This window comes from Eubalaena glacialis, chromosome 8, assembly GCF_028564815.1.
Source record: "Eubalaena glacialis isolate mEubGla1 chromosome 8, mEubGla1.1.hap2.+ XY, whole genome shotgun sequence".
NCBI lineage: Eukaryota > Metazoa > Chordata > Mammalia > Artiodactyla > Balaenidae > Eubalaena > Eubalaena glacialis.
This window is the reverse complement of record NC_083723.1, coordinates 75841788-75869482: the sequence shown is the minus strand read 5'-3', so window position 1 is coordinate 75869482 and position 27695 is coordinate 75841788. Positions and strand designations below refer to the sequence as shown.

The 27695-nt window shown below is 38.6% G+C and overlaps 1 protein-coding gene across 6 annotated transcripts in view; it reads left to right on the top strand.

Annotated features, from left to right (window-relative positions):
• Nucleotides 1-27695, top strand: part of ADAM22 (ADAM metallopeptidase domain 22) — a 237541-nt gene that overhangs the window by 23768 nt on the left and 186078 nt on the right. For all 6 annotated transcript variants that reach the window (XM_061198592.1, XM_061198589.1, XM_061198590.1 and 3 more), the window contains exon 3: nt 10338-10414. In XM_061198592.1, coding sequence (XP_061054575.1) covers nt 10338-10414 — 77 coding nt within the window. The remainder of the gene's footprint in view (nt 1-10337; nt 10415-27695) is intronic.

The window sequence follows — 27695 nt, the reverse complement described above, 5'->3', positions numbered from 1 at the left end:
GCATTATTGGATGTACAATGGTTAATGTGACTTGGTTTGGTGAGGTTTTCTATCTCTCTCAATAGCAGTATCTCTTAGAATTCCTGCTTGAAGAGATTATTTACAATCAATGTATTTTTAAAAGGCATTTCACTTTTCTAGGGAAAGTGTTTAGTGCTAAGGATTAAGTAACACGATTGATCTACTTATTGCAAGGGGCAGTAGTCACTAGTGCCAATAAATAATGGAAGTGCAAGGAAAAGTAATGTCTAGAGTTTTTTAATTACTCTTGTCCAACAGAGTAATTTCATTATTTTGCTACCCCTTAGATATTTCCTAGTAATGTGTTGGAAAATTTTTACTCTTTAATTTCTTTAGATTCAGATGCTTTTGAAGTCCATATCCCAGAGAAACTGTAGATCTGATACATGTAATGCAGCACATTTAACAAAAATTTTCTCACTGGGTATTTGTTTTCTAATAAACATGCATCATGAATGGATTCTTTCAATTTCCCTATAATTTAAGGGCAAGGAGTTACCTTTCAAAGCAGCTTGGAGACACCAGCTGGTAGTATGTGGAAGCCCATCAGTTTAAGAATTTGGGGGGCAGATTCATGTCATACTGAATCTCTGTAGCAGAATCTTGCTATGTTCTAACCTATGCACGCATTGAAAGATTCCATGTTTCTGAGACATGGTTTCCTTAGGGATGGCTGGTAATCTGCATGCTTGCTCTTAATTGGTCAAGTCCCCCCCCCCTTCACACACACACACACACACACACACACACACACACTATCCATTCCTTCCTTCATTTCATAATTGTGGTAATTGAGATAACTGGTGTGTTCTTCCAACCAATCTTCATTCTAGCTACTTGGGAAATCCCCCAAAATAAATAGATATTTTTGCAAGGTTTGTGTCTCATTTTGTGTCCCAGTAAAGAAAGCCTTTGGTGGGTGACTGTCAAGTTACAGATAAAAAAACATCTTTTGAAGATTCTTGATATTAGAGACTTACTGCCTTTTTCTTCTTTTTCTTTTAAGCAGGAGCTTTGCTCTTGCAATATTTTACTAAGATTATTTCTCGACTGTGTTCTTGGAAAACTCTTGGGCAGTTGAGATAGTAAAGAAAGAATCTGTTCCTTCTAAAGTTTAGTATGCATGTGTATATATGTATATGTGTGAGCAGAAAGTCCTCTATAATTATGTAGTTTTAGTCTTTAGTTCTAGGAGACAAAAAACTTTCTTACCCTATGTAAATTTGTTTCTTAAAGAAAATACTATGGAATTCTTACATGTCCGCTATTTATCATGGCATTTTGGTCAGTGATAGCTCTGATTTTTCTTTCCTCAAACACTGGGAGCTGGCCCTTTCATGGAAGTGAGCCTTAACTCTCAGATGCCTCTAATATCTATGTAAGGAAGGTGAAATTAAGCAAGCAAGCAAACAAAAATCCATTGCCTTAACAACTGGATGAAGTGAATGTTGATGTGAAGAACTCACCATTCTTAATTTTCTTCTTTAGACTTGGCCTATTTCTGATGTTGCCTCCAGGAAAGACTGTGACCCAGCTGGCAGAGATGACACTTATTTCCAGGCCTGCTTTTATTTTTATTTTTTTAAACAAATTTTATTTATTTATTTTATATCTTTTGGCCGCGCCGTGCAGCATGTGGGATCTTATTCCCTGACAAGGGATTGAACCCACGCCCCCTGTATTGGAAGTGCGGAGTCTTAACGACTGCACCACCAGGGAAGTTCCAGGCCTGCTTTTAAAATCATCCAATTTAGAGCTGAACTGACTAGTTATTCATTTGATAATATAATAGCTTAACTGCCTTTCCCCTCCTCTGTTCTTTTTACCTGTGTTTTATTTAACTCTCAGTAGTTACATTATTCTTTGCAACAAGCTTTTATATACTCTTTCACCATAAACAAAAATGTAAGGTGTTATTCTCACAGCATTCTATAATTCATACTATTTTCAGTTCACATTTGGGGAAAAACAAGGTGAAGCAGAGAAAGTTTTAGTAGCTCCAAAAATCAAATGTCAAGTCAGCAGTGAGGCCAGGAAGACCTGTAATTTTTCTCCCAAGCCTTTCTTGCATTAAGGTAGAGTATCTGTTTCCCAGGGCTGGTTCATCTGAGGGATTTTGTCTCCTGATTTTGTTGCATCCAAACGTTGGAGTTCCTTGTACTCGGATTAAATTACAGCTCAATATGACTACATATGGTATTATTCTCAGGATGCTAAAGATCGTAAAGGTCTGCTCCGACTTTCAGGCTTCTGAGAGAAAGCGTTTTCTTGTTCAGGCCCGAAATGAAGGCCTAGTAATGGGCAGTTAATAGCCAAGATGATGGAGAGACTGATTTATCAGAAGATAGCAGAGCATAAATAGGTAATGAGGCTGCCTGACTTCCTGAATGGAGAGGAGAAAATCAGAGCTGATGCCAGTGTCGGCACAGCCCCTCCACCTCCAGCTTGTTGGAGCAGGGGCCACTGGAGAGAGGAGTCCTCGGCCGCCAGGAATCACAGAGTCGAGGGCTTTCAGTGACGTCAGAACTGGAAACTCAGCAAGGCAAATTCACAGAATGCCTCTCAATAACTCACCTAAGAAAAGCCTTTTTTTTTTTTTTTTTTTTTTGTGGTGTATTTGGCTTCACCTAGGGCTCCTGGCTGCTGAGATCTATATGACATAATCTCTGTCCTTGGGTAATACATCCCCAAACAGGCGCATGTCCACAACAGTGGAACATGTTTACATCAATTGTAAAATTTTTTGCTTCAAATAATAGCAAGAACCGGCATTTGAATTATAGAGCAAGTATGACTAGAGAGGAATTCCATGGGAATTGGTTACTCATTAGACCCACATGGTTAGCTCTTTAAAAATTCCCGTGGGAGTTCCAATCTATTGCTCCTTGTCCTTCCTTTTTTTTTCTTATAGTGTGTTGAGAGTCTGCTGTGTGCAAAATAGTATGCTAAGGTGCTTGCAGAGATGTTTCTTGGCCCTCACTTAATTTATCTGGGGAGGCCACCAGATGGAATCCCTTTTACCTCCTTTTTTGGCCTTCTCTTACTCTCCCTCTCCTTTTTTTTTTTTTAACTTTTAAAACTTTTATTATTTTGGTTGAACTCAACGACAAAATTCAGGCAGTAAATTGTCAAAAGAACATACATTTTACTTGCAAGAAATATAGGGGGATTCAGTAAGTAGATCATCAGTTTCAAAGCTAAACATATTTTGTCGTAAATTGTGAAGATAAGGGAAAGGAGCTATTGTTTATTGAACATCTATCATCTCAAAGCCTTTTACATCCATTTCTTATTGTTTCCCGGATAAAGAGTACATTTCTTACATTGTTTTATACTAGTGGTTCTGAACCCTTGGCCACCCCTCAGAATCACAGGGTAGCTCTTTAAAAAATATTGATGCCCAGGATCCATCCCAGACCAAAAGAATTAGAATCTCTGAGTTTGGGGCCCAGGCAGTGGTATTTTTTAAAAAGCTTCCTGAGCAAGCCTAATATGCAATCAGGATTGAGAACCACTGGTTTGGAAGTTCTTTGGCATTTGGGGTTCCAGCCTGTTCTCCCACAATAGATGCCTCACATCTTCTGTCTCAGGAATATAGCATTTCCTACAATCCCTGAATGTGTTGAGTTTCCCATTTTTGTGCCTTTGTAGGGTCTTTTACCAGGAGTGCTTTCCCCTGCATTCTTGGTCTAGGAGCACCTCCTCAACTCTCTGTAATCCTATAGTCAGAGGGCTGCTGTTATACCTTGTACATATATCTATTATTGGACTTTCAAATATTTTGTAATAATTTGTGTAGCAGCTCCCCTTTTTGACTGTGAGTTTCCCGGGTGCAGGGGCCATATCTGACTGTTCTTTGTATCCCCAGAGCCTGGTGTGTTTCCTGAGGTATGGTCAGTGCTCCATAAAGGTTGAATGGATTGTAACTTATCCTTTCGTTTTCACAATAAAGCTACAGAGTGTGTATTATTATTTTTGGTCTTTTAGAGACAAGGACTTTCAGTTCAGAGACATTAAACAATTTGCCCTAGTTTGTTCCATTAATAAATGGAAGACCCAGAATTCAAACCCTGGCTTTAAAGCCTGGCTTTAAAGGCTATGCTTTTTTGTTTTCTTTCATTTTGTTTTAAAATGTCCTGTTGCTGGACACTATTTGGTTCTTGCAATATTAAATATAGAAGGTTGGATTTTAAGAGCATTTTGGTTAAAGATAATATGTAAATTAAATGCAATATAAGATACAGATTATGACAACTATGGACATGATTGAGTTGACCACATGAAAAGAGGGAAGCATTTAACATAGAGTCATAGATATACAATTATGAATAGAAAACACTAATGCTCTTACATATTGTGCTAATTTATGTATTAGGTAGATCTATTTGGTAGAATCCTCTGTTAAAAGAAGCCATTGTTATACAATTCTGCTTCAATAAGTTCCATATCTTTAGTAACAGGGGAAAACAATATTGTTGATGTGGCTACAGGAAATTCTAGAATGAGGAATCTTAATGTTAATAGGTTGTAGTGTCAGTCTGTTTGAACTGTTTTGTCAGAAGTCCACATAAGGCAATGGAGTAATTACAGTCAGGTTATGGTGATTCTTCAGTTGCCTTGTCTGATGTAGAAGACCAGGGAAAATAGATAAAAGTAATTATTGGTATTTTGTTTTTTTATTGAGCTCAAAGTATTGGATACCAGGAATTACACCTATATTTTTAAAAAAAACTAAATAGAAGCAATCAAATGGCAAAGAAGAATTTAGGATGCAGAATAGCTAAAGATTCTGTTACATACATTGAAGACTTTGTTTTAATTATGTTAATTATTTTCAGAATTATCCTGTTGTACAATACTGTTTGACTGGTAATACTCCCACGCCACTGATATTCATTGATTCATTATTCAGGTTGAGCTTAATTAAAAACCCAAACTACCTGTCTTTCTCCTTGTGTCAAAGTTCTGATTCTACCATGACAGTTTTAGTGTCATTTTTGCTTTAAAAAAAGGTTGTAGGGACTTCCCTGGCAGTCCAGTGGTTAAGACTTCGCCTTCCAATGCAGGGGGTGCGGGTTCGATCCCTGGTCGGGGAGCTAAGATCCCACATGCCTCGCAGCCAAAAAAAAAGCCAAAAACGTAAAACAAAACAATATTGTAACAAATTCAATGAAGACTTTAAAAATGGTCCACATCAACAACAAAATCTTTAAAAAAAAAAAAGGTTGTAAGTAAGACAAGCTTGAAAAGTTCATTTATGTCTGCTCTTTGTAATATGTAGGGTTGCTCTGGTTCATGGCTCTAGGAGATGTGAGGAGAAAAAGACAGGCTGCTAAGAAGCAAAATGCATAAGGAGCTTGGGGGTTACATTAACTTCACATTTAAGTTTCAGCTATTGCTCATGGATAATAAACAGGCCTCAATCTGGGGACTGTATCAGGTTCTTCTGGTCCTAAAATTCTATGATTCATTTTTGAAATTTGAAATTTAAATTATCCTTATGTAATTATATTGATTTATTAAGTTTTCTTGCCATCTGGATAGTTATTTTATATTTTTGCCTTTTTCTCCCTCAGTCTTTTTTCACAGCTATGATCAAAGTCAGCCTCACTGCTTAAAACACACACACTTTACCATACCTGTGTAATTTTTTTTCTTAAAAAATGGATTTCCATGTGTATTGTAAAGTATAATGCTTAATTTCTAAGGTTGTGCTTTGTGTCAGATGTGGTAATGTTACTGACTTTTCTGATGAAGTCAGAGTTCCAAAGATTGTTTTTCATGGTTTGATTTTCTTCTCATATGCTCTAGAAGTGCTCTTTAGAACCCAGTAAAACCTGCAAGCACCTGCAAACTGCAGAATGAAAGCAAAGATGAAGCATGATGGAAAAGGCCTGCCAGGAGGTGAAATGCTGCCCTACTACCAAACAGGGTGATTTGGAAATGACTTTTACCCACATGCCTCAGTTTCCTTATTTGTAAAATAAGGATGTGTATTATATGAGCTCTAGGTTATTCTAGGGTAACAAGGCATTTGGTTAATAGATTTTAAAATCACAAGTCATTCTTATATAGTAATTTGAAAAAATGCATTTCTGCAAAATAATAATAATTTTCAAATGTCTCTAAGAGCCATTACTACCTTTTAATCTTCTAGTTAAGTTAATACATATTAGAATTTTGGGGGGCAATATATGTTAGGCACTCCCCCACCAAAATAAAGAGGAATATCCTGATTAGACTAGTTCTCTCTTCTTAAACATTTTCTTTTCTTTTGAGCTAAGAAGGTAAGGTCTAAGATTAAGGTGTTGAATAATAAGCTGGATTGTTAATTGCATGAGTTCAGTGTAATTCTACTTAATTTATAATTTCTCCAAGATAACCTAAAGAGGTAAATATGTTTCTTCTCTTCAGCCTACTTGTTAAGTCAGACATATGGGGATGGCAGGTGCCTGAATGGTAGATGACCATCCAGAATGCAAGGAAACCATGCTAACATGTATTTTCGTGATTACTACTGCAAATTTGTTTTGGCTGGGAAGTCCTATGTTTGGAGTTTGATCCTTTTGCCTTCATGAGTGTCAGTTCTACTGGTGCAGGTGCCTTGGTTTTAACCCAGCCACGGAGGAAAATGACATTGAACACTGATGCAATCAACTCGTTATTGGAGTTGCTTTTCTAAATGTTCAGGGACATTGCCAGTGATGCTGTATTAGTTTCCCATTGCTGCTGTAACACGTTATACCACTAACTTAATGTCATAAAACAACTAAAATTAATTTTCTTACAGTTCTAGAGATCAGAAGCCTGAATTAGGTCTTAAAAGGCTAAAATGAAGGTGTTCTCAGGGCTATGCTCCTTTTGGGGGCTTTAGGGGAAAATTGTTCCTTGTTTTTTCCAGTTTCTAGAGGCTGCCAACATTCCTTGGCATGTGGCCTTTTCCTAACCTCATTTTAATCTCTACTTCTATCATCACATCTCCTTCTCTGACTCTGATCCTTATAAGACTCTGGTGACTACATTGGGTCCACCTGGATAATCCAGTATACTCTCCCCATCTCAGGGTCCCTAACTTTATCACATCTGCGAAGTCCCTTTTGCTGTGTGAGGTAACATGTTCACAAGTTCCAGAGATTAGAGTGTGGGCATCTTTGGGGCCATCAGTCTGTCTGCCATAGATCCCTTCTAATCATCCAGGTCATCATCCAGATGTCATCTCCTCAGAGAGGCCTCCATACCACCTAGAACCCTATCTACCCTGGTTACCTGTTTACCCTGTTTTATTAAATCTGAGAACAGTGTATTTATATTCTAAGTTTATTTTTATCTAATTGTTCATTTTCTGTCATTTTATTTATCACTTTCTATCTCCTTCCACTAGAAGATAAGCCCCACTAGAGCGGAAACATGATCAGTCTTCTTCATCTTGCTCCCTAAATCAGAAGAGTTCCCAGCACTTGGTAGACTCTCAGATGTTTGTTGAATGAATCAATCTGTATACAGTCTAAGGAAGCCTTCCTTACATTAAAACAATATTAATATAATCCCGTTCCTATTACTATCAATAATGCAAACATTTTTCACTAACGGCAGTTAAACATGCTGTCAAATAGATTTTCTGTTGAATTTACATAATGGGTTTCTCCTTGGGACATGGATGAGGTCAATAAAGTAAAATACCAGATGTAAACTGAAGCTGCAGGAAAAAGAAAATATAAGAATTAGACAGAATTAATGCAAACAGTAAATATCTTGCTAAAAAAGAATAGTAATGTTATTTTGATCCAAGCTGTAATCATGATGCCGTGATGAATAACATGTGTCCTCTGCCATGTTCATAATAAATGCTGAGAAAGAATGGAGGAGAGAGAGGTTCTTTTTAATTGAGACAGAGCTTTCCTCAGGCTGTTCCCAAAACATGGTTGTTAGCACTTCAGGAAACTCAAAGAGCTTTTAGAGAAAAGAAATTATCCATTGAGGTGGCATTAAGAACAACTTGATGGAAGGATGGCATTTCTGTAAGCAGGTAATTTATAGCTGTGCAATTGTTGTTCATGTATGCGTGCAGGTAATTGATCAAACAAACCCTCAAATGAGTCAGTCAGTCAGGAAATACTTATTGAATACCTGATGCTGGTCAGTACTGAGGCCCTCATATCAAAATGAACCGTATTGAGGAAGAGGAGAGAAGGAAGCTAGAAGGGATTGGGAAGACTTCCTGGGAGAGGAAAGTTTGGATTGAATTGTGTCCCCTCCAAAATTTATATGTTGAAGCCCTAACTGCTAATGGGACTGTATTTGGTGACAGGGTGTTTAAAGAGGTAATTAGATTAAATGAAGTTGTAAGGGTGGATGCTAATCCAATATGACTGATATCCTTATAAGAGGAGAGAGAGAGAGAGAGAGAGAGAGACCTGGGGTACACATGCATAGAGAGGAAGCCATGTGGCCATCTGCAAGCCAAGGAGAGAGGCCTCAGGAGAAACCAAATCTGCCAACACCTTGAGCTTGGACTTCCAGCCTCCAGAACTGTGAGAAAGCAAATTTCTGTTGTTTACGTCATCCGGTCTGTGGTACTTTCTTATGGTAGCCCGGGTAGACTAATACAAAAAGGAACTTGATCTAAGTCTTGAAGGATGAATAGGGCCATTTCTGGGAAATGGCCATGGTGAAGATCACTACCCCAGGGTCTGGTTTGGAAAAGCACAAGTGATGAATGAAAGCTACAGAAAAAGTTGGAATGCACATAGTTTGTGGAATTAAAGAGTAGAAGAGAGAACTGAGTGTGAATGGGATATGGGTGGGTCCTTGGGAACTTGTGTGCTGTTATGTCTGGGGTGGGGGAGGTGATTGTGGAGGATCTTGATATGCAGAGAGAGAAAGTTTGTATTTGATGTAGTAGAAAATATAGGACTTACATTTGGGGTTTTGGTAAGGAGTCAGTTTTAGGAAAATCAGGGAAGATATGAAATGTGGCAGATATGAAAATGAAGAGTAAAGTGTGGATCCAAGAAACCATCATAAAAAGGAAAAAGAAGCCAGAGTTTGGTGATAACCTGGGTGTTAATTGGGAAGAGTGAGGAGTTAGGGTTGGATGTTTAACGAGGCTAAGAAGTATCCAGATAATTCTTCATCCTTGGGGTTTCACGAGGATTGGAATGTGTTAGCAGCTGAGGTGTGGCATTCTCCCACTCCCACTTATTTCAAAGATTTTAAAATGGAAAGGTTATCCTTTGTTTCCAGAAAGCTTTATGATTATTAAGCACTCTCCTTTCTCCTGATACCATAGCTTAATGAGTGTGAAAATCCTAGGTCTGATTGAGGTGCCCTTTGTGCCCCACAGAATCCTAGAATGTCCCTTCCTAAGATGCGCTGGTTCTCGGGGACCAGCACCACCATCTACCTCACGTGCTACATAAATACAGTTGCTCAGATGGTTTATGTCTCTAAAATAGTGTATGTTTGCTTTTCTCACTGCAGGAATTATACATGTTTATTGTAGAAATTTTGGATACTATAGACAAATATGAACCAAAAAATCAAATAATTTATAGTTCTACTGCTCAGGTATAGCTACTGTTAATATGGGGAGTCAAAATAAATAGTTTTGCTTCCTTCCTCCTTTCTTTTCAGTTATTACATGTGGTTACTCAATACGCTAATATTAATGTTATTGGTAGCACTGTATGTTTTCTAGAGTCCCTTGTGATTGTCTCTGGGAGTCCCTAGATTGGCATAGGAAATAGTGATTTTTTTTTTCCCATTAAACTTTTGATGGGTGATGTTTGCAGTAGATGGGCAGAGGCTCAGTTTTTCTCTTAGGAAATTGTGGAAACCTCTATGAAATTACATTTGGTAAATTAGAACTGAACTATTACTTTGAAAGTATGTATTTGAGATAGGATGAAAAGGGTTTTTTAGAAGTTTAGATGTCTTCCTTGTAAATAGATCACATTCATCATCTTAATTTACTCTTGCACTGAACATATTTTTCCCTATTTCTTTTTTAATCTACAAAGCTTAATTTTAAAGGAACAGAATGAAATGTAGTTCAGTCTTCTTGGAAATGAAATGTTTAACCACTTGAGATAAAGCAGAAAGGGAGGGTACTTGCCCTCCTTGATTAAGTGGTACTTTACTTTAGATTAGTGAATAGCTTCTAAGAAGGTGCAAATTTTACTTTGTTTTTATTTAATTTCTATGTTGAACTGGTTTTCTAATTTATATTATAAAACTTTCAAATGATCATGAGAAGTGCTTATCATCTGATCTCTATGGCTGAATAATAAATACCTTTTATCCTTCTGATACTGCAGTTGACTCACGTTGACCAGGCAAGCTTCCTGCTGGGTGCCTTTGGAACATCGTTTATTCTTGATGTCCTGCTAAATCAGTAAGTTTTTCTTGAGCTGCACTCACTGTTTTCAGATACACATTGAATCCAGTTTCTTATCCTGCTGTAAAAATTTTTTTCTTACTATATTTTACTTCGTTTTCCAATATCAGTTAAATACTATATTTAAAACTATTGTATCTATTGACTGTAAGTTATAAAGTCTGGTAAATAACAGAAAATGGGTATCCGCTTGAAATTGAACAACTGTAACAGCTTTAAGAATGTAAAATTGAGGGAAAGATTTACTCCAATATTTTGCATAAAGATATATATGACCTAAGTTCCTATGAATGACAATAAATTATGAAAATAATACTTTGAGTATTAAAACATCTTAAGAACAGCAGAAAAGGTAAGTTACCCTTTTTGCTCAGTGAGTCAGGGGAGTGGTTGCATGATAGTGTGATTCCAAATAATGCCATTAGATGCTTTGATTTGGGAGTTGATTTTTGTAAGGTTTAAGGTACTGGAATTATTCTGTAAATACTATATAATTTTGGAAATTGTCATTACCTAGAATTTTAGGTTTGGAATAGTAGAATTTTAAGTTTGGGAGTGGCTTTTGATAAATCACTGGATTTAACCTCTTCCCTCTGGGTTAGTATCTAAGAAGTCTTACAGGACATTTAGTTGTCTATTCACTTTTTAAAAAAAGCATTAGTATCCCACTTCTTATCCTGAACAAGCAGGAAGAGACCAGGGCTCTGTCAGCCAGTGTTTCTGAGCTGAGCAGCACTGGACCACAGCTTTGCTGAAATCAGCTATGCAACAACTTAGGAAGAAAGTTTCAGGCCAGGAGGACAGTACGGTAGACCGAGAGTGAGAACTAGAGCCTAATTTGTATACAGTGGGGAATCAGCCAGATGGAAGGCTATGAGTTAATTAAAAAAAGGATGTAAGAGGCAGTTCTTAGAGCTGTACTATCTGGATAGGTAGCCACTAGCCTCTTGTGGCTGTTTAAATTAAAATTAAATAATTAAAATAAAATAAAAAATTCTGTTTCTTAGATGCATGAACCGCATTTCAAATGCTCAGTAGCCATGTGTAGTTAGTGGTTACCTTATAGGACAAGGCAGAACATTTCCAACATTGCAGAAAGTTCTGTTGCACAGTGCTGGTTTAGAGATTTCCTTTGAGGAAAGGGCACATGTGCACTGTTAAGATTATTGAGCGAGGTCAATCAGTATTCAGGAGAATTCACTTCTTCCTTTTAGATTTTAGTCTATGTTTAATAGATTAATTTAATAATTAATTTTACTAGTATCCTAATTTTTATGGAATTTATTTACAAAGTTTTCATCATACCATAGTTATTGTTTTAGTGTTTAAGTTATATATTAGTTTATTTTTTAATTAAGCTGCCTTGTAGGTAGGTACATTTTGTAAGTAGTGCTTCCCTCTCCCCACATTTTTGTTTCACAAACAATTTAAATACTGAAAAGCATGTGTTAGATGGCAGTCTGTTATTTGGGTGATCTAACAATGGGAGTGTTTTGTTCTTTGATCATGCATATTTAAAAAATGTAACATAAGTTGTATTTCTACAATACTCATTAAAATAGTTTCTTTCTTATTTTTAAAATTTATGGCTTAGAACATAAATATTAGATGTTTTATACCACACTGTATTTTACCCTAATTTCATAGGGCATGAATAAGATTGTGTTAATACGATCTGTATCTTATATTCCTGCTTGATGTAAATACCCTAAAATTTACATGTTTGTATGACTCATTTCAGTTTTTCAGCAATTTTAATGTCATAAAGTTTTAAAAAACTCATTATGAAAGAATGCATGCTCCTTAGAAAAATAATGAAAGAGTAGAAAAACAATCTCATATAATTCTACCACTTAGACACTGATTGCCCTGTTTTAAGTTGTAACCCTCTCTGTGCTCACTTTCCCATACACCCTACTACCTATTCTCCCTTGCTTAATTTAAAAAATATTATCACAATTTAATATAAAGGTTGACTCATGAAATTGCCATTTTTGCAGGTCAAAAATTTGATGACCATCATTGTCATATGGTCAACTAATTCTCTGTGTTTTAATTTTTAATTTATTTTTAAAAATTTTATATTTATTAATTTTTTGTCTTTTTCCTCCATCTAGAATTTAAGCTCATTGAGGGCTGAGATGTTTTTTCGTTTATTGTTGTATCCTTAGCCCAGAATAGGCACTAAATTCTAGGTTGGGAAGTCATATTGACTTAGCAACTAAAGGCTGGAATAGGCCAGGAGACAGAGGAGATGATGGATGAGGGTGGAGGCTATCAACTGGGGAAGAGTGAAGCAGCAAAAAAGAAAGAGGGCAAGTGTTTGGGGCTGGCTTCTAAAAAAGCTGAGCGTACACATCTAGGTATGATTTGGAAAGTCAGGTTCCTAGGTCTCTATTTCAATGACTCCTTCCCATCCCTTCAAATCATGGCTCTGGTGGATACCCCCTGCCTTGTTTTCTGGTTTCTGACATTTGTAATGCCTTGACTTTCAGTACCGCAATGAAGAAAGGATATTTATTCATTCTGCCCAAGCCATCTCACTTCCTCTGGAGGAATCCGAGCACTATAGTTTTCTGTTCCTGAAGGGGAAACACATATGGCCATACTTATCAGAGCATGAAGCTTAGAATACTAAGGGTGAAGCAAAATTTCTTTCTAGATACTGGCAAGAACCTCCCTTCTTCTTATTGCAGTACAAAGGATAAAATAATAGCATAAATAGAGATTTCCTGAGCTGAGAAATATGCAAAGTTGTTTTTTTTGGCCTGGGATCTATATTAAACATAGATGTCAGGTATCTATTTTCTTTATGCTTTACGGTCTAGGATGATTTGATACAAAGGTTTTTTTTCTTATTTTTATGGAGAATGTTTTTATTTCATGGTTTCACTTTATATATTGTCTAGTGGTTATATTGATTAAGGAGCAGAAAGATGAAAAATCGATGATGCTCTTTAAGTTTTCCTTCCTTCCTCCCTCCCTCCCTCCCTCCCTCCATTCCTTCCTTCCTTTCTTTTTTTTCCTCACTCATATGCTTACTAACATTTATTTAACGTAGTTTGTTGGTTGTTTGTTGTTTTTTACTTTTTCTTCTTAAAACGATTTTTTTTATTGAGGTCTAGCTGATTTACAATATTATAGTAGTTTCAGGTGTACAACATAGTGATTCAAAACTGTACTCCATTTGACGTTATTATAAAATAATGACTACATTCCCTGTGCTGTACAATATATCCTTGTAGATTATTAATTTTATACATAATCATCTTTACCTCTTAATCTTCTACCCCCATGTTGCCCCTCCCCCCTTCTTCCCTAGCCCCACTGGAAACCACTAGTTTGTTCTGTATATCTGTGAGTCTGTTTCTGTTTTATCATATTGATTCATTTATTTTATTTTCTGGTTCCACATATGAATGACAACATAAAGTATTTGTCTTTGTCTGACTTATTTCACTAAGCATAATACCCTCTAGGTCCATCCATGTTGTGGAAAATGCAAAATTTCATCCTTTGTATCTGGTAGGTTTGTTATGTTTCCCAGTGTTAGAGAAGTGGCCTTTTGTAGGAGATATCTTATACGTTCCAGCAGCTCTGGTCACCAGAGCTATGTACTCTAGGGGTTCCCCCTATGTGGGCTGTGTGGGTCCTTCTGTTGTGGTGGGCAGACTACTGTGGGCGTGCTGGTTGGCATGGCTGGCCCCCTGTTCAGCTGGTTGTGAGGCCCTGCCTTGTGTGGAGGCTGCTGGCCACTGGTTGGTAGGGCTGCCTAATGACAAGGCTGGCTGTGGAACCCCAGGGAGTCCCAGGGCTAGTGCTGGCTCACTGGTGGGTGGAACTGGGTCCTGGGGACTCTGACTGGTGGGCCCTGGGGGTCCCAAAGCTAGTGGGTGGGGCTAGATCCCAGGGCCACTGGCTGAGGTGCCCAAGGTGTCCCAAATCTGGAGTTGACCTGTTGCTGAGCAGGGTCTAGTCCTGGGGTCTCTGGCTGCAGGGTCCAAGGCTCCCAGAGCTGGTGTTGGATCACTGTTGGGTGGGGCCAGTTCCTGATACAGCTGGCTGCAGGGTCCAGGGTATCCCGAAGTTGTGTCTCCCTGCTGAAGAATGGGGTCAGATCCTGGGGCGACTGGCTGAGGGGCCCAAGGTGTCTCAGGGTTGGGGCTGGCCTGCTGGTGAGAGGACTGGGTCCTGCCATGGCAGGCTGCAGGGCTACAGTTGTTTGGGGACAGATGTCCACCTGCTGGTGGGTGAGGCTGGTACCAAGGCTAGAACTGGCTGGCTGGTGGGCAGGGCTATAGCCCAGGGGGTTCTGGGATTGGTGCCTGTGCACTGCGGGTGGAGCAGGCTCCCCACGTCTCTAGCTGCAGGACCCTGGGGGGTCCCGGATCTAGCGTTTGCACCCTGGTGTGTGGGGCCACGTCCTGGGATCTCTGATGCACAGGGCTGTATCCAGGATTGGCTATGGGCTCAGCAGGTCTTCAGGCAGCTGGCCTGCTGGTGGTGGGTCTGTGTCCCCTCCCAGCTAGTCACTTGGCCTGAGATGTCTCAGTACTGGTGCCTGCAGGCTGGTGAGTAGGGATGGGGCTGGGTCTTGGAGCTAATAAGCTACAGGGAGGATTCCAGAATGGTGCCCGCCAGCACCAGTGTCTCCGTGGTAGAACGAGCTCCCCAAAATGGCTGCCGCCCGTGTCTTGGTCTCCAGTTTCCTCCTGCCTCTCTGGAACACTTTCCAGTATCAGCAGGTGGGTCTGCCACAGGCTCCTTTCAAACGACTACTTCTGCCCTGAGTCCTAGAGTATGTGAGATTTTGTGTGCACCCTTTAAGAGTGGAGTCTCTATTTCCCACAGCCCTCTGGCTCCCCCAAAAGTAATCCCTGCTGGCCTTTAAAGCCAAACATTCTGGGGGCTCATTTTCCTGGCACTGGACCCTCGGGCTGGGGAGCACAGTGTGGGGCTCCAACCCCTCACTCCTTGGGAAGAATCTCTGCAATTATAGCTATTCTCCTGTTTGTGGCTCGCCCACCCACTGGTATGGGTCTGGACTCTTTCGCAATTTTGCCCCTCCTACCTGTCTCGCTGTGGTTCCTTCTTTCTATCTTTAGTTGTAGAAGGTCTTTTCTGGTAGGTTCTGGTCTTTCACATCGGTAGTTTCTTGTATATAAATTTATTATCATTTTTGGCTGCGTTGGGTCTTTGTTGCTGTGTGCGGGCTTTCTCTAGTTGCGGCAAGCGGGGGCTACTCTTCGTTGCGGTTCGCAGGCTTCTCATTGCGGTGGCTTCTCTTTGTTGCGGAGCATGGGCTCTAGGCGTGCAGGCTTCAGTAGCTGTGGCATGCAGGCTCAGTAGTTGTGGCTTGTGGGCTCTAGAGCGCAGGCTCAGTAGTTGTGGCGCACGGGCTTAGTTGCTCCACGACATGTGTGATCTTCCTGGATGAGGGCTCGAACCCATGTCCCCTGCATTGGCAGGTGGATTCTTAACTACTGCACCACCTGGGAAGCCCAGTTTCTTGTAAACAGTTGTCATTTTGGTGTGAGAGGCCCTGAGAGAAGGAGAACACAGGGTCTTCCTACTCCACCATCTCGGGAACTCTTTAACCTAAGCTTTTTACCTTATGAAGCAATTTATAGGGCTATGGAACAAGTAGAGTTTTTTGTCTTGTTTGAAACTGGAGACAAATTAAGTAAGTCCTTGTGTAGCTGGATTCCAGTTGCAGGATGGATCCAATAATACATATTTTTAGATTGGAAGGAAGGAAAAGTATCATTAGATTATATTCCTTCTGAATGTTCAGTAAACAAGGTTACCTGTAACCAATTATATACTAATTCAACCTTTAGGTTGTAACTTGTACAGGAGGCAGATAAAGACTATGGGATGGTTAAAAATGAAAAGCACAGCCAGTTCCTGTGTTATCAAGACTATGAAGGGCGGGAAGCAGTTCTCAACTCCTTCAAGGGGTCACACAGGTGTGAAATTTCACTCTTTGGGACAGATATGTTAATAAAACCAATCATATGGCCTGGCCTGGTCAAACTAGTCCTGAGGCCACATTGGATCTTTCCAGGGGCCAAGAACTGGTGTTATACTTTATTGTGAAAGATTCCTCAGAAAGAAAAGGCTTGAAAGGGCAGATAGCAGGAGCAAGAAGAACTACAATCCTGCAGCCTATGGAACGAAAACCACATTCACAGAAAGATAGACAAAATGAAAAGGCAGAGGACTGTGTACCAGATGAAGGAACAAGATAAAACCCCAGAAAAACAACTAAATGAAGTGGAGATAGACAATCTTCCAGAAAAAGAATTCAGAATAATGATAGTGAAGATGATCCAGGACCTCGGAAAAAGAATGGAGGCAAAGATCGAGAAGGTGCAAGAAATGTTTAACAAAGACCTAGAAGAATTAAAGAACAAACACCTAGAAGAATTAAAGAACAAACAAACAGAGATGAACAATACAATAACTGAAATGAAAAATACACTAGAAGTAATCAATAGCAGAATAACTGAGGCAGAAGAACGGATATGTGACCTGGAAGACAGAATGGTGGAATTCACTGACATGGAACAGAATAAAAAAAAAACAGAACAAAAGAAATGAAGACAGCCTAAGAGACCTCTGGGACAACATTAAACACAACAACATTCACATTATAGGGGTCCCAGAAGGAGAAGAGAGAGAGAAAGGACCCGAGAAAATATTTGGAGAGATTATAGTCGAAAACTTCCCTAACATGGGAAGGGAAATAGCCATGCAAGTCCAGGAAGCACAGAGAGTCCCAGGCAGGATAAACCCAAGGAGAAACATGCCAAGACACATAGTAATCAAATTGACAAAAATTAAAGACAAAGAAAAATTATTAAAAGCAACAAGGGAAAAACGACAAATAACATACAAGGGAACTCCCATAAGGTTAACAGCAGAAACTGTACAAGCCAGAGAGAGTGGCACGATATATTTAAAGTGATAAAAGGGAAGAACCTACAGCCAAGATTATTCTACCCAGCAAGGGTCTCATTCAGATTTGATGGAGAAATCAAAAGCTTTACAGACAAGCAGAAGCTAAGAGAATTCAGCACCACCAAACCAGCTCTACAACAAATGCTAAAGGAACTTCTCTAAGTGGGAAACACAAGAGAAGAAAAGGACCTACAAAAACAAACCCAAAACAATTAAGAAAATGGTCATAGGAACATACATATCGATAATTACCTTAAATGTGAATGGATTAAATGCTGCAACCAAAAGAAACAGGCTCGCTCAATGGATACAAAAACAAAACCCATATATATGCTGTCTACAAGAGACCCACTTCAGACCTAGGGACACATACAGACTGAAAGTGAGGGGATGGAAAAAAATATTCCATGCAAAGGAAGTCAAAAGAAAGCTGGAGTAGCCATACTCATATCAGATAAAATAGACTTTAAAATAAAGAATGTTACAAGAGACAAGGAAGGACACTACATAATGATCAAGGGATCAATCCAAGAAGAAGATATAACAATTATAAATATATATGTACCCAACATAGGAGCACCTCAATATATAAGGCAAATGCTAAGAGCCAAAAAAGAGGAAATCAACAGTAACACAATAATAGTGGGGGACTTTAACACCTCACTTACACCAATGGACAGATCATCCAGACAGAAAATTAATAAGTAAAGACAAGCTTTAAATGACACAGTCAACCAGATAGATTTAATTGATATTTATAGGACATTCCATCTGAAAACAGCAGATTACACTTTCTTCTCAAGTGCACATGGAACATTCTCTGGAATAGATCACATCTTGGGTCACAAATCAAGCCTCGGTAAATTTAAGAAAATTGAAATCATATCAAGCATGTTTTATGACCACAGCACTATGAGATTAGAAATCAATTACAGGGAAAAAAACGTAAAAAACACAAACACATGGAGGCTAAACAATACGTTACTAAATAACCAAGAGATCACTGAAGAAATCAAAGAGGAAATCCAGAAATATCTAGAGACAAATGACAATGAAAACACGACGATCCAAAACCTATGGGATGCAGCAAAAGCAGTTCTAAGAGGGAAGTTTATAGCAGTACAAACCTCCCTCAAGAAACAAGAAAAATCTCAAATAAACAATCTAACCTTACACCTAAAGGAACTAGAGAAAGAAGAACAAACAAAACCCAAAGTTAGCAGAAGGAAAGAAATTGGAAAGATCAGAGCAGAAATAAATGAAATAGAAACCAAGTAAACAATAGCAAAGATCAATAAAACTAAAAGCTGGTTCTTTGAGAAGATAAACAAAATTGATAAACCTTTAGCCAGACTCATCAAGAAGAAGAGGGAGAGGACTGAAATCAATAAAATTAGAAATGAAAAAGAAGTTACAACTGACACCGCAGAAGTACAAAGCATCCTAAGAGACTACTACAAGCAACTCTATGCCAATAAAATGGACAACCTGGAAGAAATGGACAAATTCTTAGAAAAGTATTACCTTCCAAGACTGAACCAGGAAGAGATAGAAAATATGAACAGACCAATCACCAGTAATGAAATTGAAACTGTGATTAGAAATCTTCCAACAAACAGAAGTCCAGGACCAGGTGGTTTCACAGGCGAGAAGAGCTAACACCCATCCTTCTCAAACTCTTTCAAAAAATTGCAGAGGAAGGAACACTCCCAAACTCATTCTACGAGGCCACCATCACGCTGATACCAAAACCAGACAAAGATACTGCAAAAAAAGAAAATTACAGGCCAATATCACTGATGAATATAGATGAAAAAACCCTCAACAAAATACTAACAAACAGAATCCAACAACACTTTAAAAGGATCATACACCATGATCAAGTGGGATTTATCCCAGGGATGCAAGGATTCTTCAATATACGCAAATCAATCAATGTGATACACCATATTAACAAATTGAAGAATAAAAACCATATGATCATCTCAATAGATGCAGAAAAAGCTTGACACAATTCAACACCATTTATGATAAAAACTCTCCAGAAAGTGAGCATAGAGGGAACCTACCTCAACCTAATAAAGGCCATATACGACAGACCCACAGCAAACATCATTCTCAATGGTGAAAAACTGAAAGCATTTCCTCTAAGATCAGGAACGAGACAAGGATGTCCACTCTCGCCACTATTATTCAACATAGTTTTGGAAGTCCTAGCCATGGCAATCAGAGAAGAAAAAGAAATAAAAGTAATACAAATTGGAAAAGAAGTAAAACTGTCACTGTTTGCAGATGACATGATACTATACATAGATAATCCTAAAGATGTCACCAGAAAACTACTAGAGCTAATCATTGAATTTGGTAAAGTTGCAGGATACATAATTAATGCACAGATATCTCTTGCATTCCTGTACACTAACAATGAAAGATATGAAAGAGAAATTAAGGAAACAATCCCATTCACCATTGCAACAAAAAAATGAAATACCTAGGAATGAACCTACCTAAGGAGGTAAAAGACCTGTGTGCAGAAAACTATAAGACACTGATGAAAGAAATCAAAGATGACACAAACAGATGGAGAGATATACCATGTTCTTGGATTGGAAGAATCAATATTGTGAAAATGACTATACTACCCAAAGCACTCTACACATTCAATGCAATCCCTATCAAATTACCAATGAGTTTTTTTACAGAACTAGAACAAAAAATCTTAAAATTTGTATGGAAACACAAAAGACCCCGAAGAGCCAAAGCAATCTTGAGGGAAAAAAACAGAGCTGGAGGAATCAGACTCCCCAACTTCAGACTATACTACAAAGCTACAGTAATCAAGACAATATGGTACTGGCACAAAAACAGGAATATAGATCAATGGAAATGGATAGAAAGCCCAGAGATAAACCCACGCACCTATGGTCAACTAATGTATGACAAAGGAGGCAAGGATATACAATGGAGAAAAGACAGTCCCTTCAGTAAGTGGTGCTGGGAAAACTGGACAGCTATATGTAAAAGAACGAAATTAGAACACTCCCTAACACCATACACAAAAATAAACTCAAAATGGATTAAAGACATAAATGTAAGACCGAACACTATAAAACTCTTAGAGGAAAACATAGGAAGAACACTCTTTGACATAAATCACAGCATGATCTTTTTGACCCACCTCCTAGAGTAATGGAAATAAAAACAAAAATAAACAAATCTGACCTAATGAAAATTAAAAGCTTTTGCACAGCGAAGAAAACTATAAACAAGATGGAAAGACAGCCCTCAGAATGGGAGAAAATATTTGCAAATGAATCAACGGACAAAGGATTAATCTCCAAAATATATAAACAGCTCATGCAGCTCAATATTAAAAAAACAAACAACCCAATCCAATAATGGGCAGAAGACCTAAATAGACATTTTCCAAAGAGGACATACAGATGGCCAAGAGGCACATGAAAAGCTGCTCAACATCACTAATTATTAGAGAAATGCAAATCAAAACTACAATGAGGTATCACCTCACACTGTTTAGAATGGGCAGCATCAGAAAATCGCCAAACAACAAATGCTGGAGAGGGTGTGGATAAAAAAGGAACCCTCTTGTACTGTTGGTGGGAATGTAAATTGATACAGCCACTATGGAGAACAGTATGGAGGTGCCTTAAAAATCTAAAAATAGAATTACCATATGACTCAGCAATCCCACTACTGGGCATATACCCAGGGAAAACCATAATTCAAAAAGACACATGCACCCCATTGTTCACTGCAGCACTGTTTACAATAGCCAGGTCATGGAAGCAATCTAAAGAGAGATTCACTGAATCTAATAACAGGAAACAGGAAATTTAGAATAAATCTAAATTTATTCACTGAATCCGCCCTTCAAGAGACGAGTGGATAAAGAGGATGTGGTACATATATACAATGGAATATTACTCAGCCATAAGAAGGAATGAAATTGGGTCATTTGTAGAGACGTGGATGGACCTAGAGAGTGTCATACAGAGTGAAGTAAGAAAGAGAAAAACAAATATCTTATATTAATGCCTATATGTGGAATCTAGAAAAATGGTACAGATGAACCAGTTTGCAAGGCAGAAATAGAGACACAGATGTAGAAATCAAACATGGACACCAAGGGGGGAAATTTGGGGGGTGGTGGTGGTGGGATGAATTGGGAGGTTGGGATTTACATATATACACTAATATGTATAAAATAGATAACTAATAAGAACCTGCTCTATAAAAAAAAATAGAAGAAAAAAAAGATAAGGGTCAATAAAGATATTTAACTCTATTATTGAAGTAATTCAGGCCAGGTCTGTTCCTGTAACTCTCTCCTGTCTTCTTCACGAAGTGGATAATTAAACTGCCCAAAGCAATGCAAGAATATTGAAAAAGTTTCTTTTCAGAACTCCTTGATTTTTTTACAGCAGGTGACCTGACAGAAATAAACCACATATACACATACACACACCCCACACCACACACCATGCAAAGAAGCAAATACTCCACGTGGACTGTAGTTGGTTGTTTTAGGATGTGAAACACATAACAATAAAGAGAGAACCCATCTTTTTTTTGTCAATAATTTATAAAAATATTTATTTTATATTGAAGTATGGTTGATTAACAGTGTTGGTTATCTATTTTAAATATAGTTGTGTGTATGTGGAAGGGATTTTGCTGTCCAGCTATCAGATCTTGAGATGATCCAATTCTTAAATTTTGGCTTTTTAAAAAATAGATTCTTTCACTTTTATCTTATTTCAATAACAACAAAAATAGTTTCTCTCACTCTGTGATTCTTATATCCATTTCTCTTTTTTTCCTACTTCACGGGGGCACAGGGGGGTAGGGAGGGCAACCAGGGACTCAAACGTGACAGCTGTCAGTAGATGGGTTGCCCGTGCAGATGGGAGGTGATGTAGTGCCAGGGGTGGGAGATGGGAATGGGGTGGGAGGAGAAGCAGGAGCCAGGTCAGACAAGGAACACCCAAATTCTATTCAAATGAGCAAGTCCATCTTGTCTTCTTTCATTTAGGGGAATCATCTGCCAATTAGTCATCTTTCGCTTGCTTTCCACTGGGACTCTTGAATTTGCAAGGAAAGTAGGAATCACAGTAGGTAAAAGACAGGGAATGAATTCAATTGGAATCGAATGTTAAGTTTGGAAGGGTCTCATTTACTTAACCGTGCCCTATTTTCAGTGTGGTAAATAGAATGCTTACAGTGTAGATAAAAATAAGCGATGAGGTTAAGATTATAATTAAAAATGATGATGTTATGTGATGATAATGAATAGCATGAGATCTTTCACTGTTATTAATGAATCTGTAACTGTCTTGCCATTTAACTAAATTCATTATGGTATTTGTTTATACGTACGTTTAATACAAAATTTTTGTGTAGAACACAAATCTGTGTTGAATAGTTCTTATCAATAATCATCCAGATTTTATTGAATGCCTTTTTAATCAATGCAAGTGAACATATGGATTTTCTTATTTGACTTATTGTGATTTAGTACAGTAATGTTTCCTGTTATTAGAAATTATTCTTGACTGTAGAGGATAAACTCTACATTGTTATGTTGGATAACTCATTGTTCCTGGCCTCTCTCCTTGTGACTATAAAATGGAATCACACCTCCTGTTTTTATCTAAATTACTATGACACAAGTCCCAGCTGGCCTTCCTTCTGTAAATTACCTCCATCTCCAAGTGTTTTTTTCCCTCAACTGTTTGTGAGATTTGTTCTCTAGTCTTTTATCTTGCCACTCTATTCTTGCCTCCGATAGATCCCCTGCATTGACCCTCATGACAGCTGCGCTGCTGGGCACAGCTGTCCTCCACCAGTGATGGCTGCTTATATCTGCCAGGAGTGGTCCCGCTAAGAACCCACAAGTCCAAACCCATCCACAGGCCTTCTTGTGGAGGTCAGTGACACCACTGGGAGCACACAGACATATCCTCTGCTCAGAGACAGGCAGAGAAAAGGGAAAGTCCTTACTTTTCCCAGTCCAAGTCACCTTACATTTTCTTTCAAGGTGAAAAGCAATGGGGACATCCACTCTCAGAAGGTGAAACTGAACCCCTGCTTTCAGAGTTATGATCTGACTTGACTCCCATGGCTTGACAATACCTTTCCCAAAGGATGGCTTATTTAACTTTAAACAATATCCCATGTGGGGTGCCTACAGCTCAGAGCACCGAATACATTTCCTTGTCATAGTTGTTCCTCCTGCATGAAGTGAAGAAAAGATCAGGATTGTACAGCCTTCCCAGTTTAACTTGGGCTCCTAATTTCCTCTGATCCAGTGCTTAGACAAGGACAGACAGTTTTTGGGAGTGGAGCTGTCTGACAAGCAACAGACGTGTAGTGGCTTAACTCTGCAGTTAACACCTTGAGGTGAGTGTAATTGCTTTTCTCTACTGGTTCAAGCTCTCCCCACAGTTCAGACAACTCCGAGGGTTTTCTAGGGGGACCTGCCCCTCCAAAAAGGGAAGGTTGCCCAATTACAAATTCTAGTATTCATTTTAGAATGCTGCAACTGATTTTAAGTTAGTTTTATAGCTTAAAATTATAAGATCCAGTCTCTTTAGGTACCCCATTACTAACTACTAAAATAATTTTGCTGTTACATTATTTAGAATTTTTGCATCAGCAATCATAAATGAGATTGGCATTAGTCTTTTTTTTTTTTTTTTTGGTATCAGAGTTAAAAAGCTGTAAAAAATGGTATTTTTCACTTACAAAAAATTCCCTGAAACATTATCTTGTGTGTATAGGACTCATACATATATATTTTAATGTTTAAAAGTCCTTATCTTTATCCTGACTGGTTCTGTAACACTTTTAATAGATAAGACATTGATAAGCTATTTTTTGATGGGTATTGATGTATTCATCTACTTCTTGTTAAGCCAACTTTGGGAAATTGCATTTTCCCAAAGAATTGTCCGCATCATTGAGCACGGCTTACGGGATCTTAGTTCCCAGACCAGGGATTGAACCTGGGCCCCTGGCAGTGGAAGTGTGGAGTAGCCACTGGGAAGCCAGGGAATTCCCTACACATGCTTTCTAGAAAATAATTTCTAAAATTTCTTCTGTATCTATTATTATATCTTCTTTCCCAATGCTACTTTTATTTGTGCTTATCTTATCAAATATAACCCGATATATACAAACTTTTAGAAACACTTATTGCATAAAATTAAAGACTTTTCATTAAAATTTTTTATTGAGGGACTTCGCTGGTGGCGCAGTGGTTAAGAATCTGCCTGCCAATGCAGGGGACACGGGTTCGAGCCCTGGTCCAGGAAGATCCCACATGCCGCGGAGCAGCTAAGCCCGTGTGCCACAACTACTAAGCCTGCACTCTAGAGCCTGCGAGCCACAACTACTGAAGCCCTCGTGCCACAACTACTGAAGCCCACACGCCTAGAGCCCGTGCTCCGCAAGAGAAGCCACCGCAATGAGAAGCCTGTGCACCACAATGAAGAGTAGCTCGCACTCGCCGCAACTAGAGAAAGCCTGCGTGCAGCAATGAAGACCCAATGCAGCCAAAAATAAATAAATAAATAAATTTATTTTAAAAAAAAAGCTTAAAAAAATTTTTATTGAGGTATTTTTACTTGTCATAAAATTCATCCATTTCATGTTATACATTTAATGATTTTTTAAAAGTAACTTTACTGAGTGGTGCAACCATTACCGTTACCATAACATCAGTTTAATTTATTTATTTATTTTAATTTTAATTTAATTTATTTATTTATGGCTGCATTGGGTCTTCGTTGCTGTGCGCGGGCTTTCTCTAGTTGCAGTGAGCGCGAGCTACTCTTCATTGTGGTGCGCGGGCTTCTCATTGCGGTGGCTTCTCTTGTGGAGCACCGGCTCTAGGTGTGCGGGCTTCAGTAGTTGTGGCTCGCGTGCTCTAGAGCACAGGTTCAGTAGTTGTGGTGCATGGGCTTAGTTGCTCCGTGGCATGTGGGATCTTCCCAGACCAGGGCTCGAACCCGTGTCCCCTGCATTGGCAGGTGGATTCTTAACCACTGCGCCACCAGGGAAGCCCTACCATAACATCAGTTTTAAAACACTTTTCATCTCTCCAAAAATATCCCTCATTTCCATTTAAACTTAATCCCCATTCCTATCTCCAGCCCCAGGCAATCACTAATTTACTTTTCATCTTTATAAATTTGCCTTTTCTGGACATTTCATATAAAGGGAATCATATAACATGTGTTCTTGTGTCTTTTTTCTTTTATTTGGCATGTTTTTGAAGTTCATCTCTGATGTAGATGTGTCAGTACTTCATCCTTTTTATTGTTGAGTGTTACTTCATTGTATAGATATACCACATTATATCTATCCATTGTTGTTTCTAGTTTGGGGCTATTATGAATAATGCTGCTGTGAACATTCACATGCAAGTCTCTGTGTGGATGTAAGTTTTCATTTCTCTTAGGTAGATACCTAGACGTGGAATTTTTGAGTCCTGTGGTAGGCTTATGTTTAATTGTTTTGAGAAATGCTTAAACTGGTTTCCAGAGTGGACTTTTGAGTTTTTAATGGTGCAGTAACAGCTGTTTTTCTGTAAGCTCTATTTCACAGGAGGGGTGGTGTCAAGCATAAACAGTTGCTAAGCTTTCAGGTTTTCCATTCCATGTCCATGGCAAATCTGGAAAGAGTTTCATACTTCTCGTGATTATGATCTTAAGCTCTTTGGTTCATAATAAAGCTCTACCTTTGAGAATATATAAAAAGAGTTTCATACCTTTGAAATATATCTTGAACTTTTGACACTTTTTGAAGGGTGGGATTCCACCATTGGTAGAATACCCTAAGGAACTTTAAGTAGACCTCACAACTCTTATGCCTTAGCTAAAGCATATTTCATTTCCTCTTGTTTATTCTGAGTTGAAAAGTGGTAGTTTTAATCTAGGAATCCTAAAACTAGACTTTACAACTTCCTCTCACAGGCAGAAAGTCTCCTGGGCCTAGCCCAGGGTAGCCTCGGTTGTTAGTGGGACAGCTGCGAAACCCAGAGTAAAGGGGAACTGGGTTGGAAGGCACTGGAAGGGCCATTGGGTATGTCTGACAAAGAGCCAGAAAGTGACCCAAGGCAGAGAGCCAGTCCTAAAGCTAAGACCTGGAAGTTGTTTTGGAAGGGGCATCTGGAAGGAATCCTAGAGGCAATAGGACCCTAGGGGCTGGAGCCTTTTATAGTGTTCAGAAGGCCAAGCTCATGGGTGAGGAGGAAGCTACTGCAAGGCTCAGGTCAGCCCTTTTATACGGAGAGATCGGAGCTGAGTAGCGGAGTCAGCTCCCTGTGCATCTTCTTATTAAACTGGTCTATTTAAGCTTTCTGCTTTCTGGCTGGCTTTTTAAAGTACAGCCTTAGTGCAAATGCATTGTGTTTAAAATATGACCTTGAGATGTTTTTAGCATTATCTGCTCTTTTAATAGGGGAATCTGGAGATTTCAGCATACTTGTAAGCACATTATTTAAATTGTAAATAAAATAATTACAGAATTATTCAATATAACCAAGACTATTTATGGTGTTAGTTCTTCAAGGAAAATACCATATAAATACTATTTTTATAGTTAAAATGATTAATGTATATTTTTGTATTACAGATTTATTAGATGAGCTGAAAATGTAATTTGCTAGATATAGTAAATAGTCTTAATGTACAACAATGAAACGTGTAATGTTTTTGCATAATTGCATAGAAACTCTTTTGTGCTTTTACAGTGATTAGGAGACATGTTGAAGACTAAATTATCAGCTCACTGCTGTTTTTCTCCCAGGTGCCAAATTATTGAACTCTGTTAAATTATCTAGCAGTGATAGTGGAATAGCCCAACCACAGGGAACTTTGACAGCAGGTACAGCAAATTGGATTCCCTAGATTTATTTAATATAATTTAAGTTTATGATACGATTGTTAAAATATTGGGTGAACAAAATCTTTGCAGTTTGAGTAACTGGACACTTGTTCTGTAATAGCGATATTTGTTTTATAGTAAAGACTATGTAGAGTGAGGTGTAAGGTACATGCTTACCCAACTGACACCATCTGCATAGAGCCTGCTTGTTGCTCTTTGTCTCTGAAATATTTTCTCACACATACAAAAAATATGTAAGAATCTGTTATCACACCCTGTGAAAAATACCTGTTGGCATACGTTCTCAGCCAATGAGATCTGATGTGGCAGATTGTACTGTATACTCTTGTCCCGTGAGTGTTAACCTTAACTATTCTCAGGCAGAGGGTAATATCTATTGTGTATC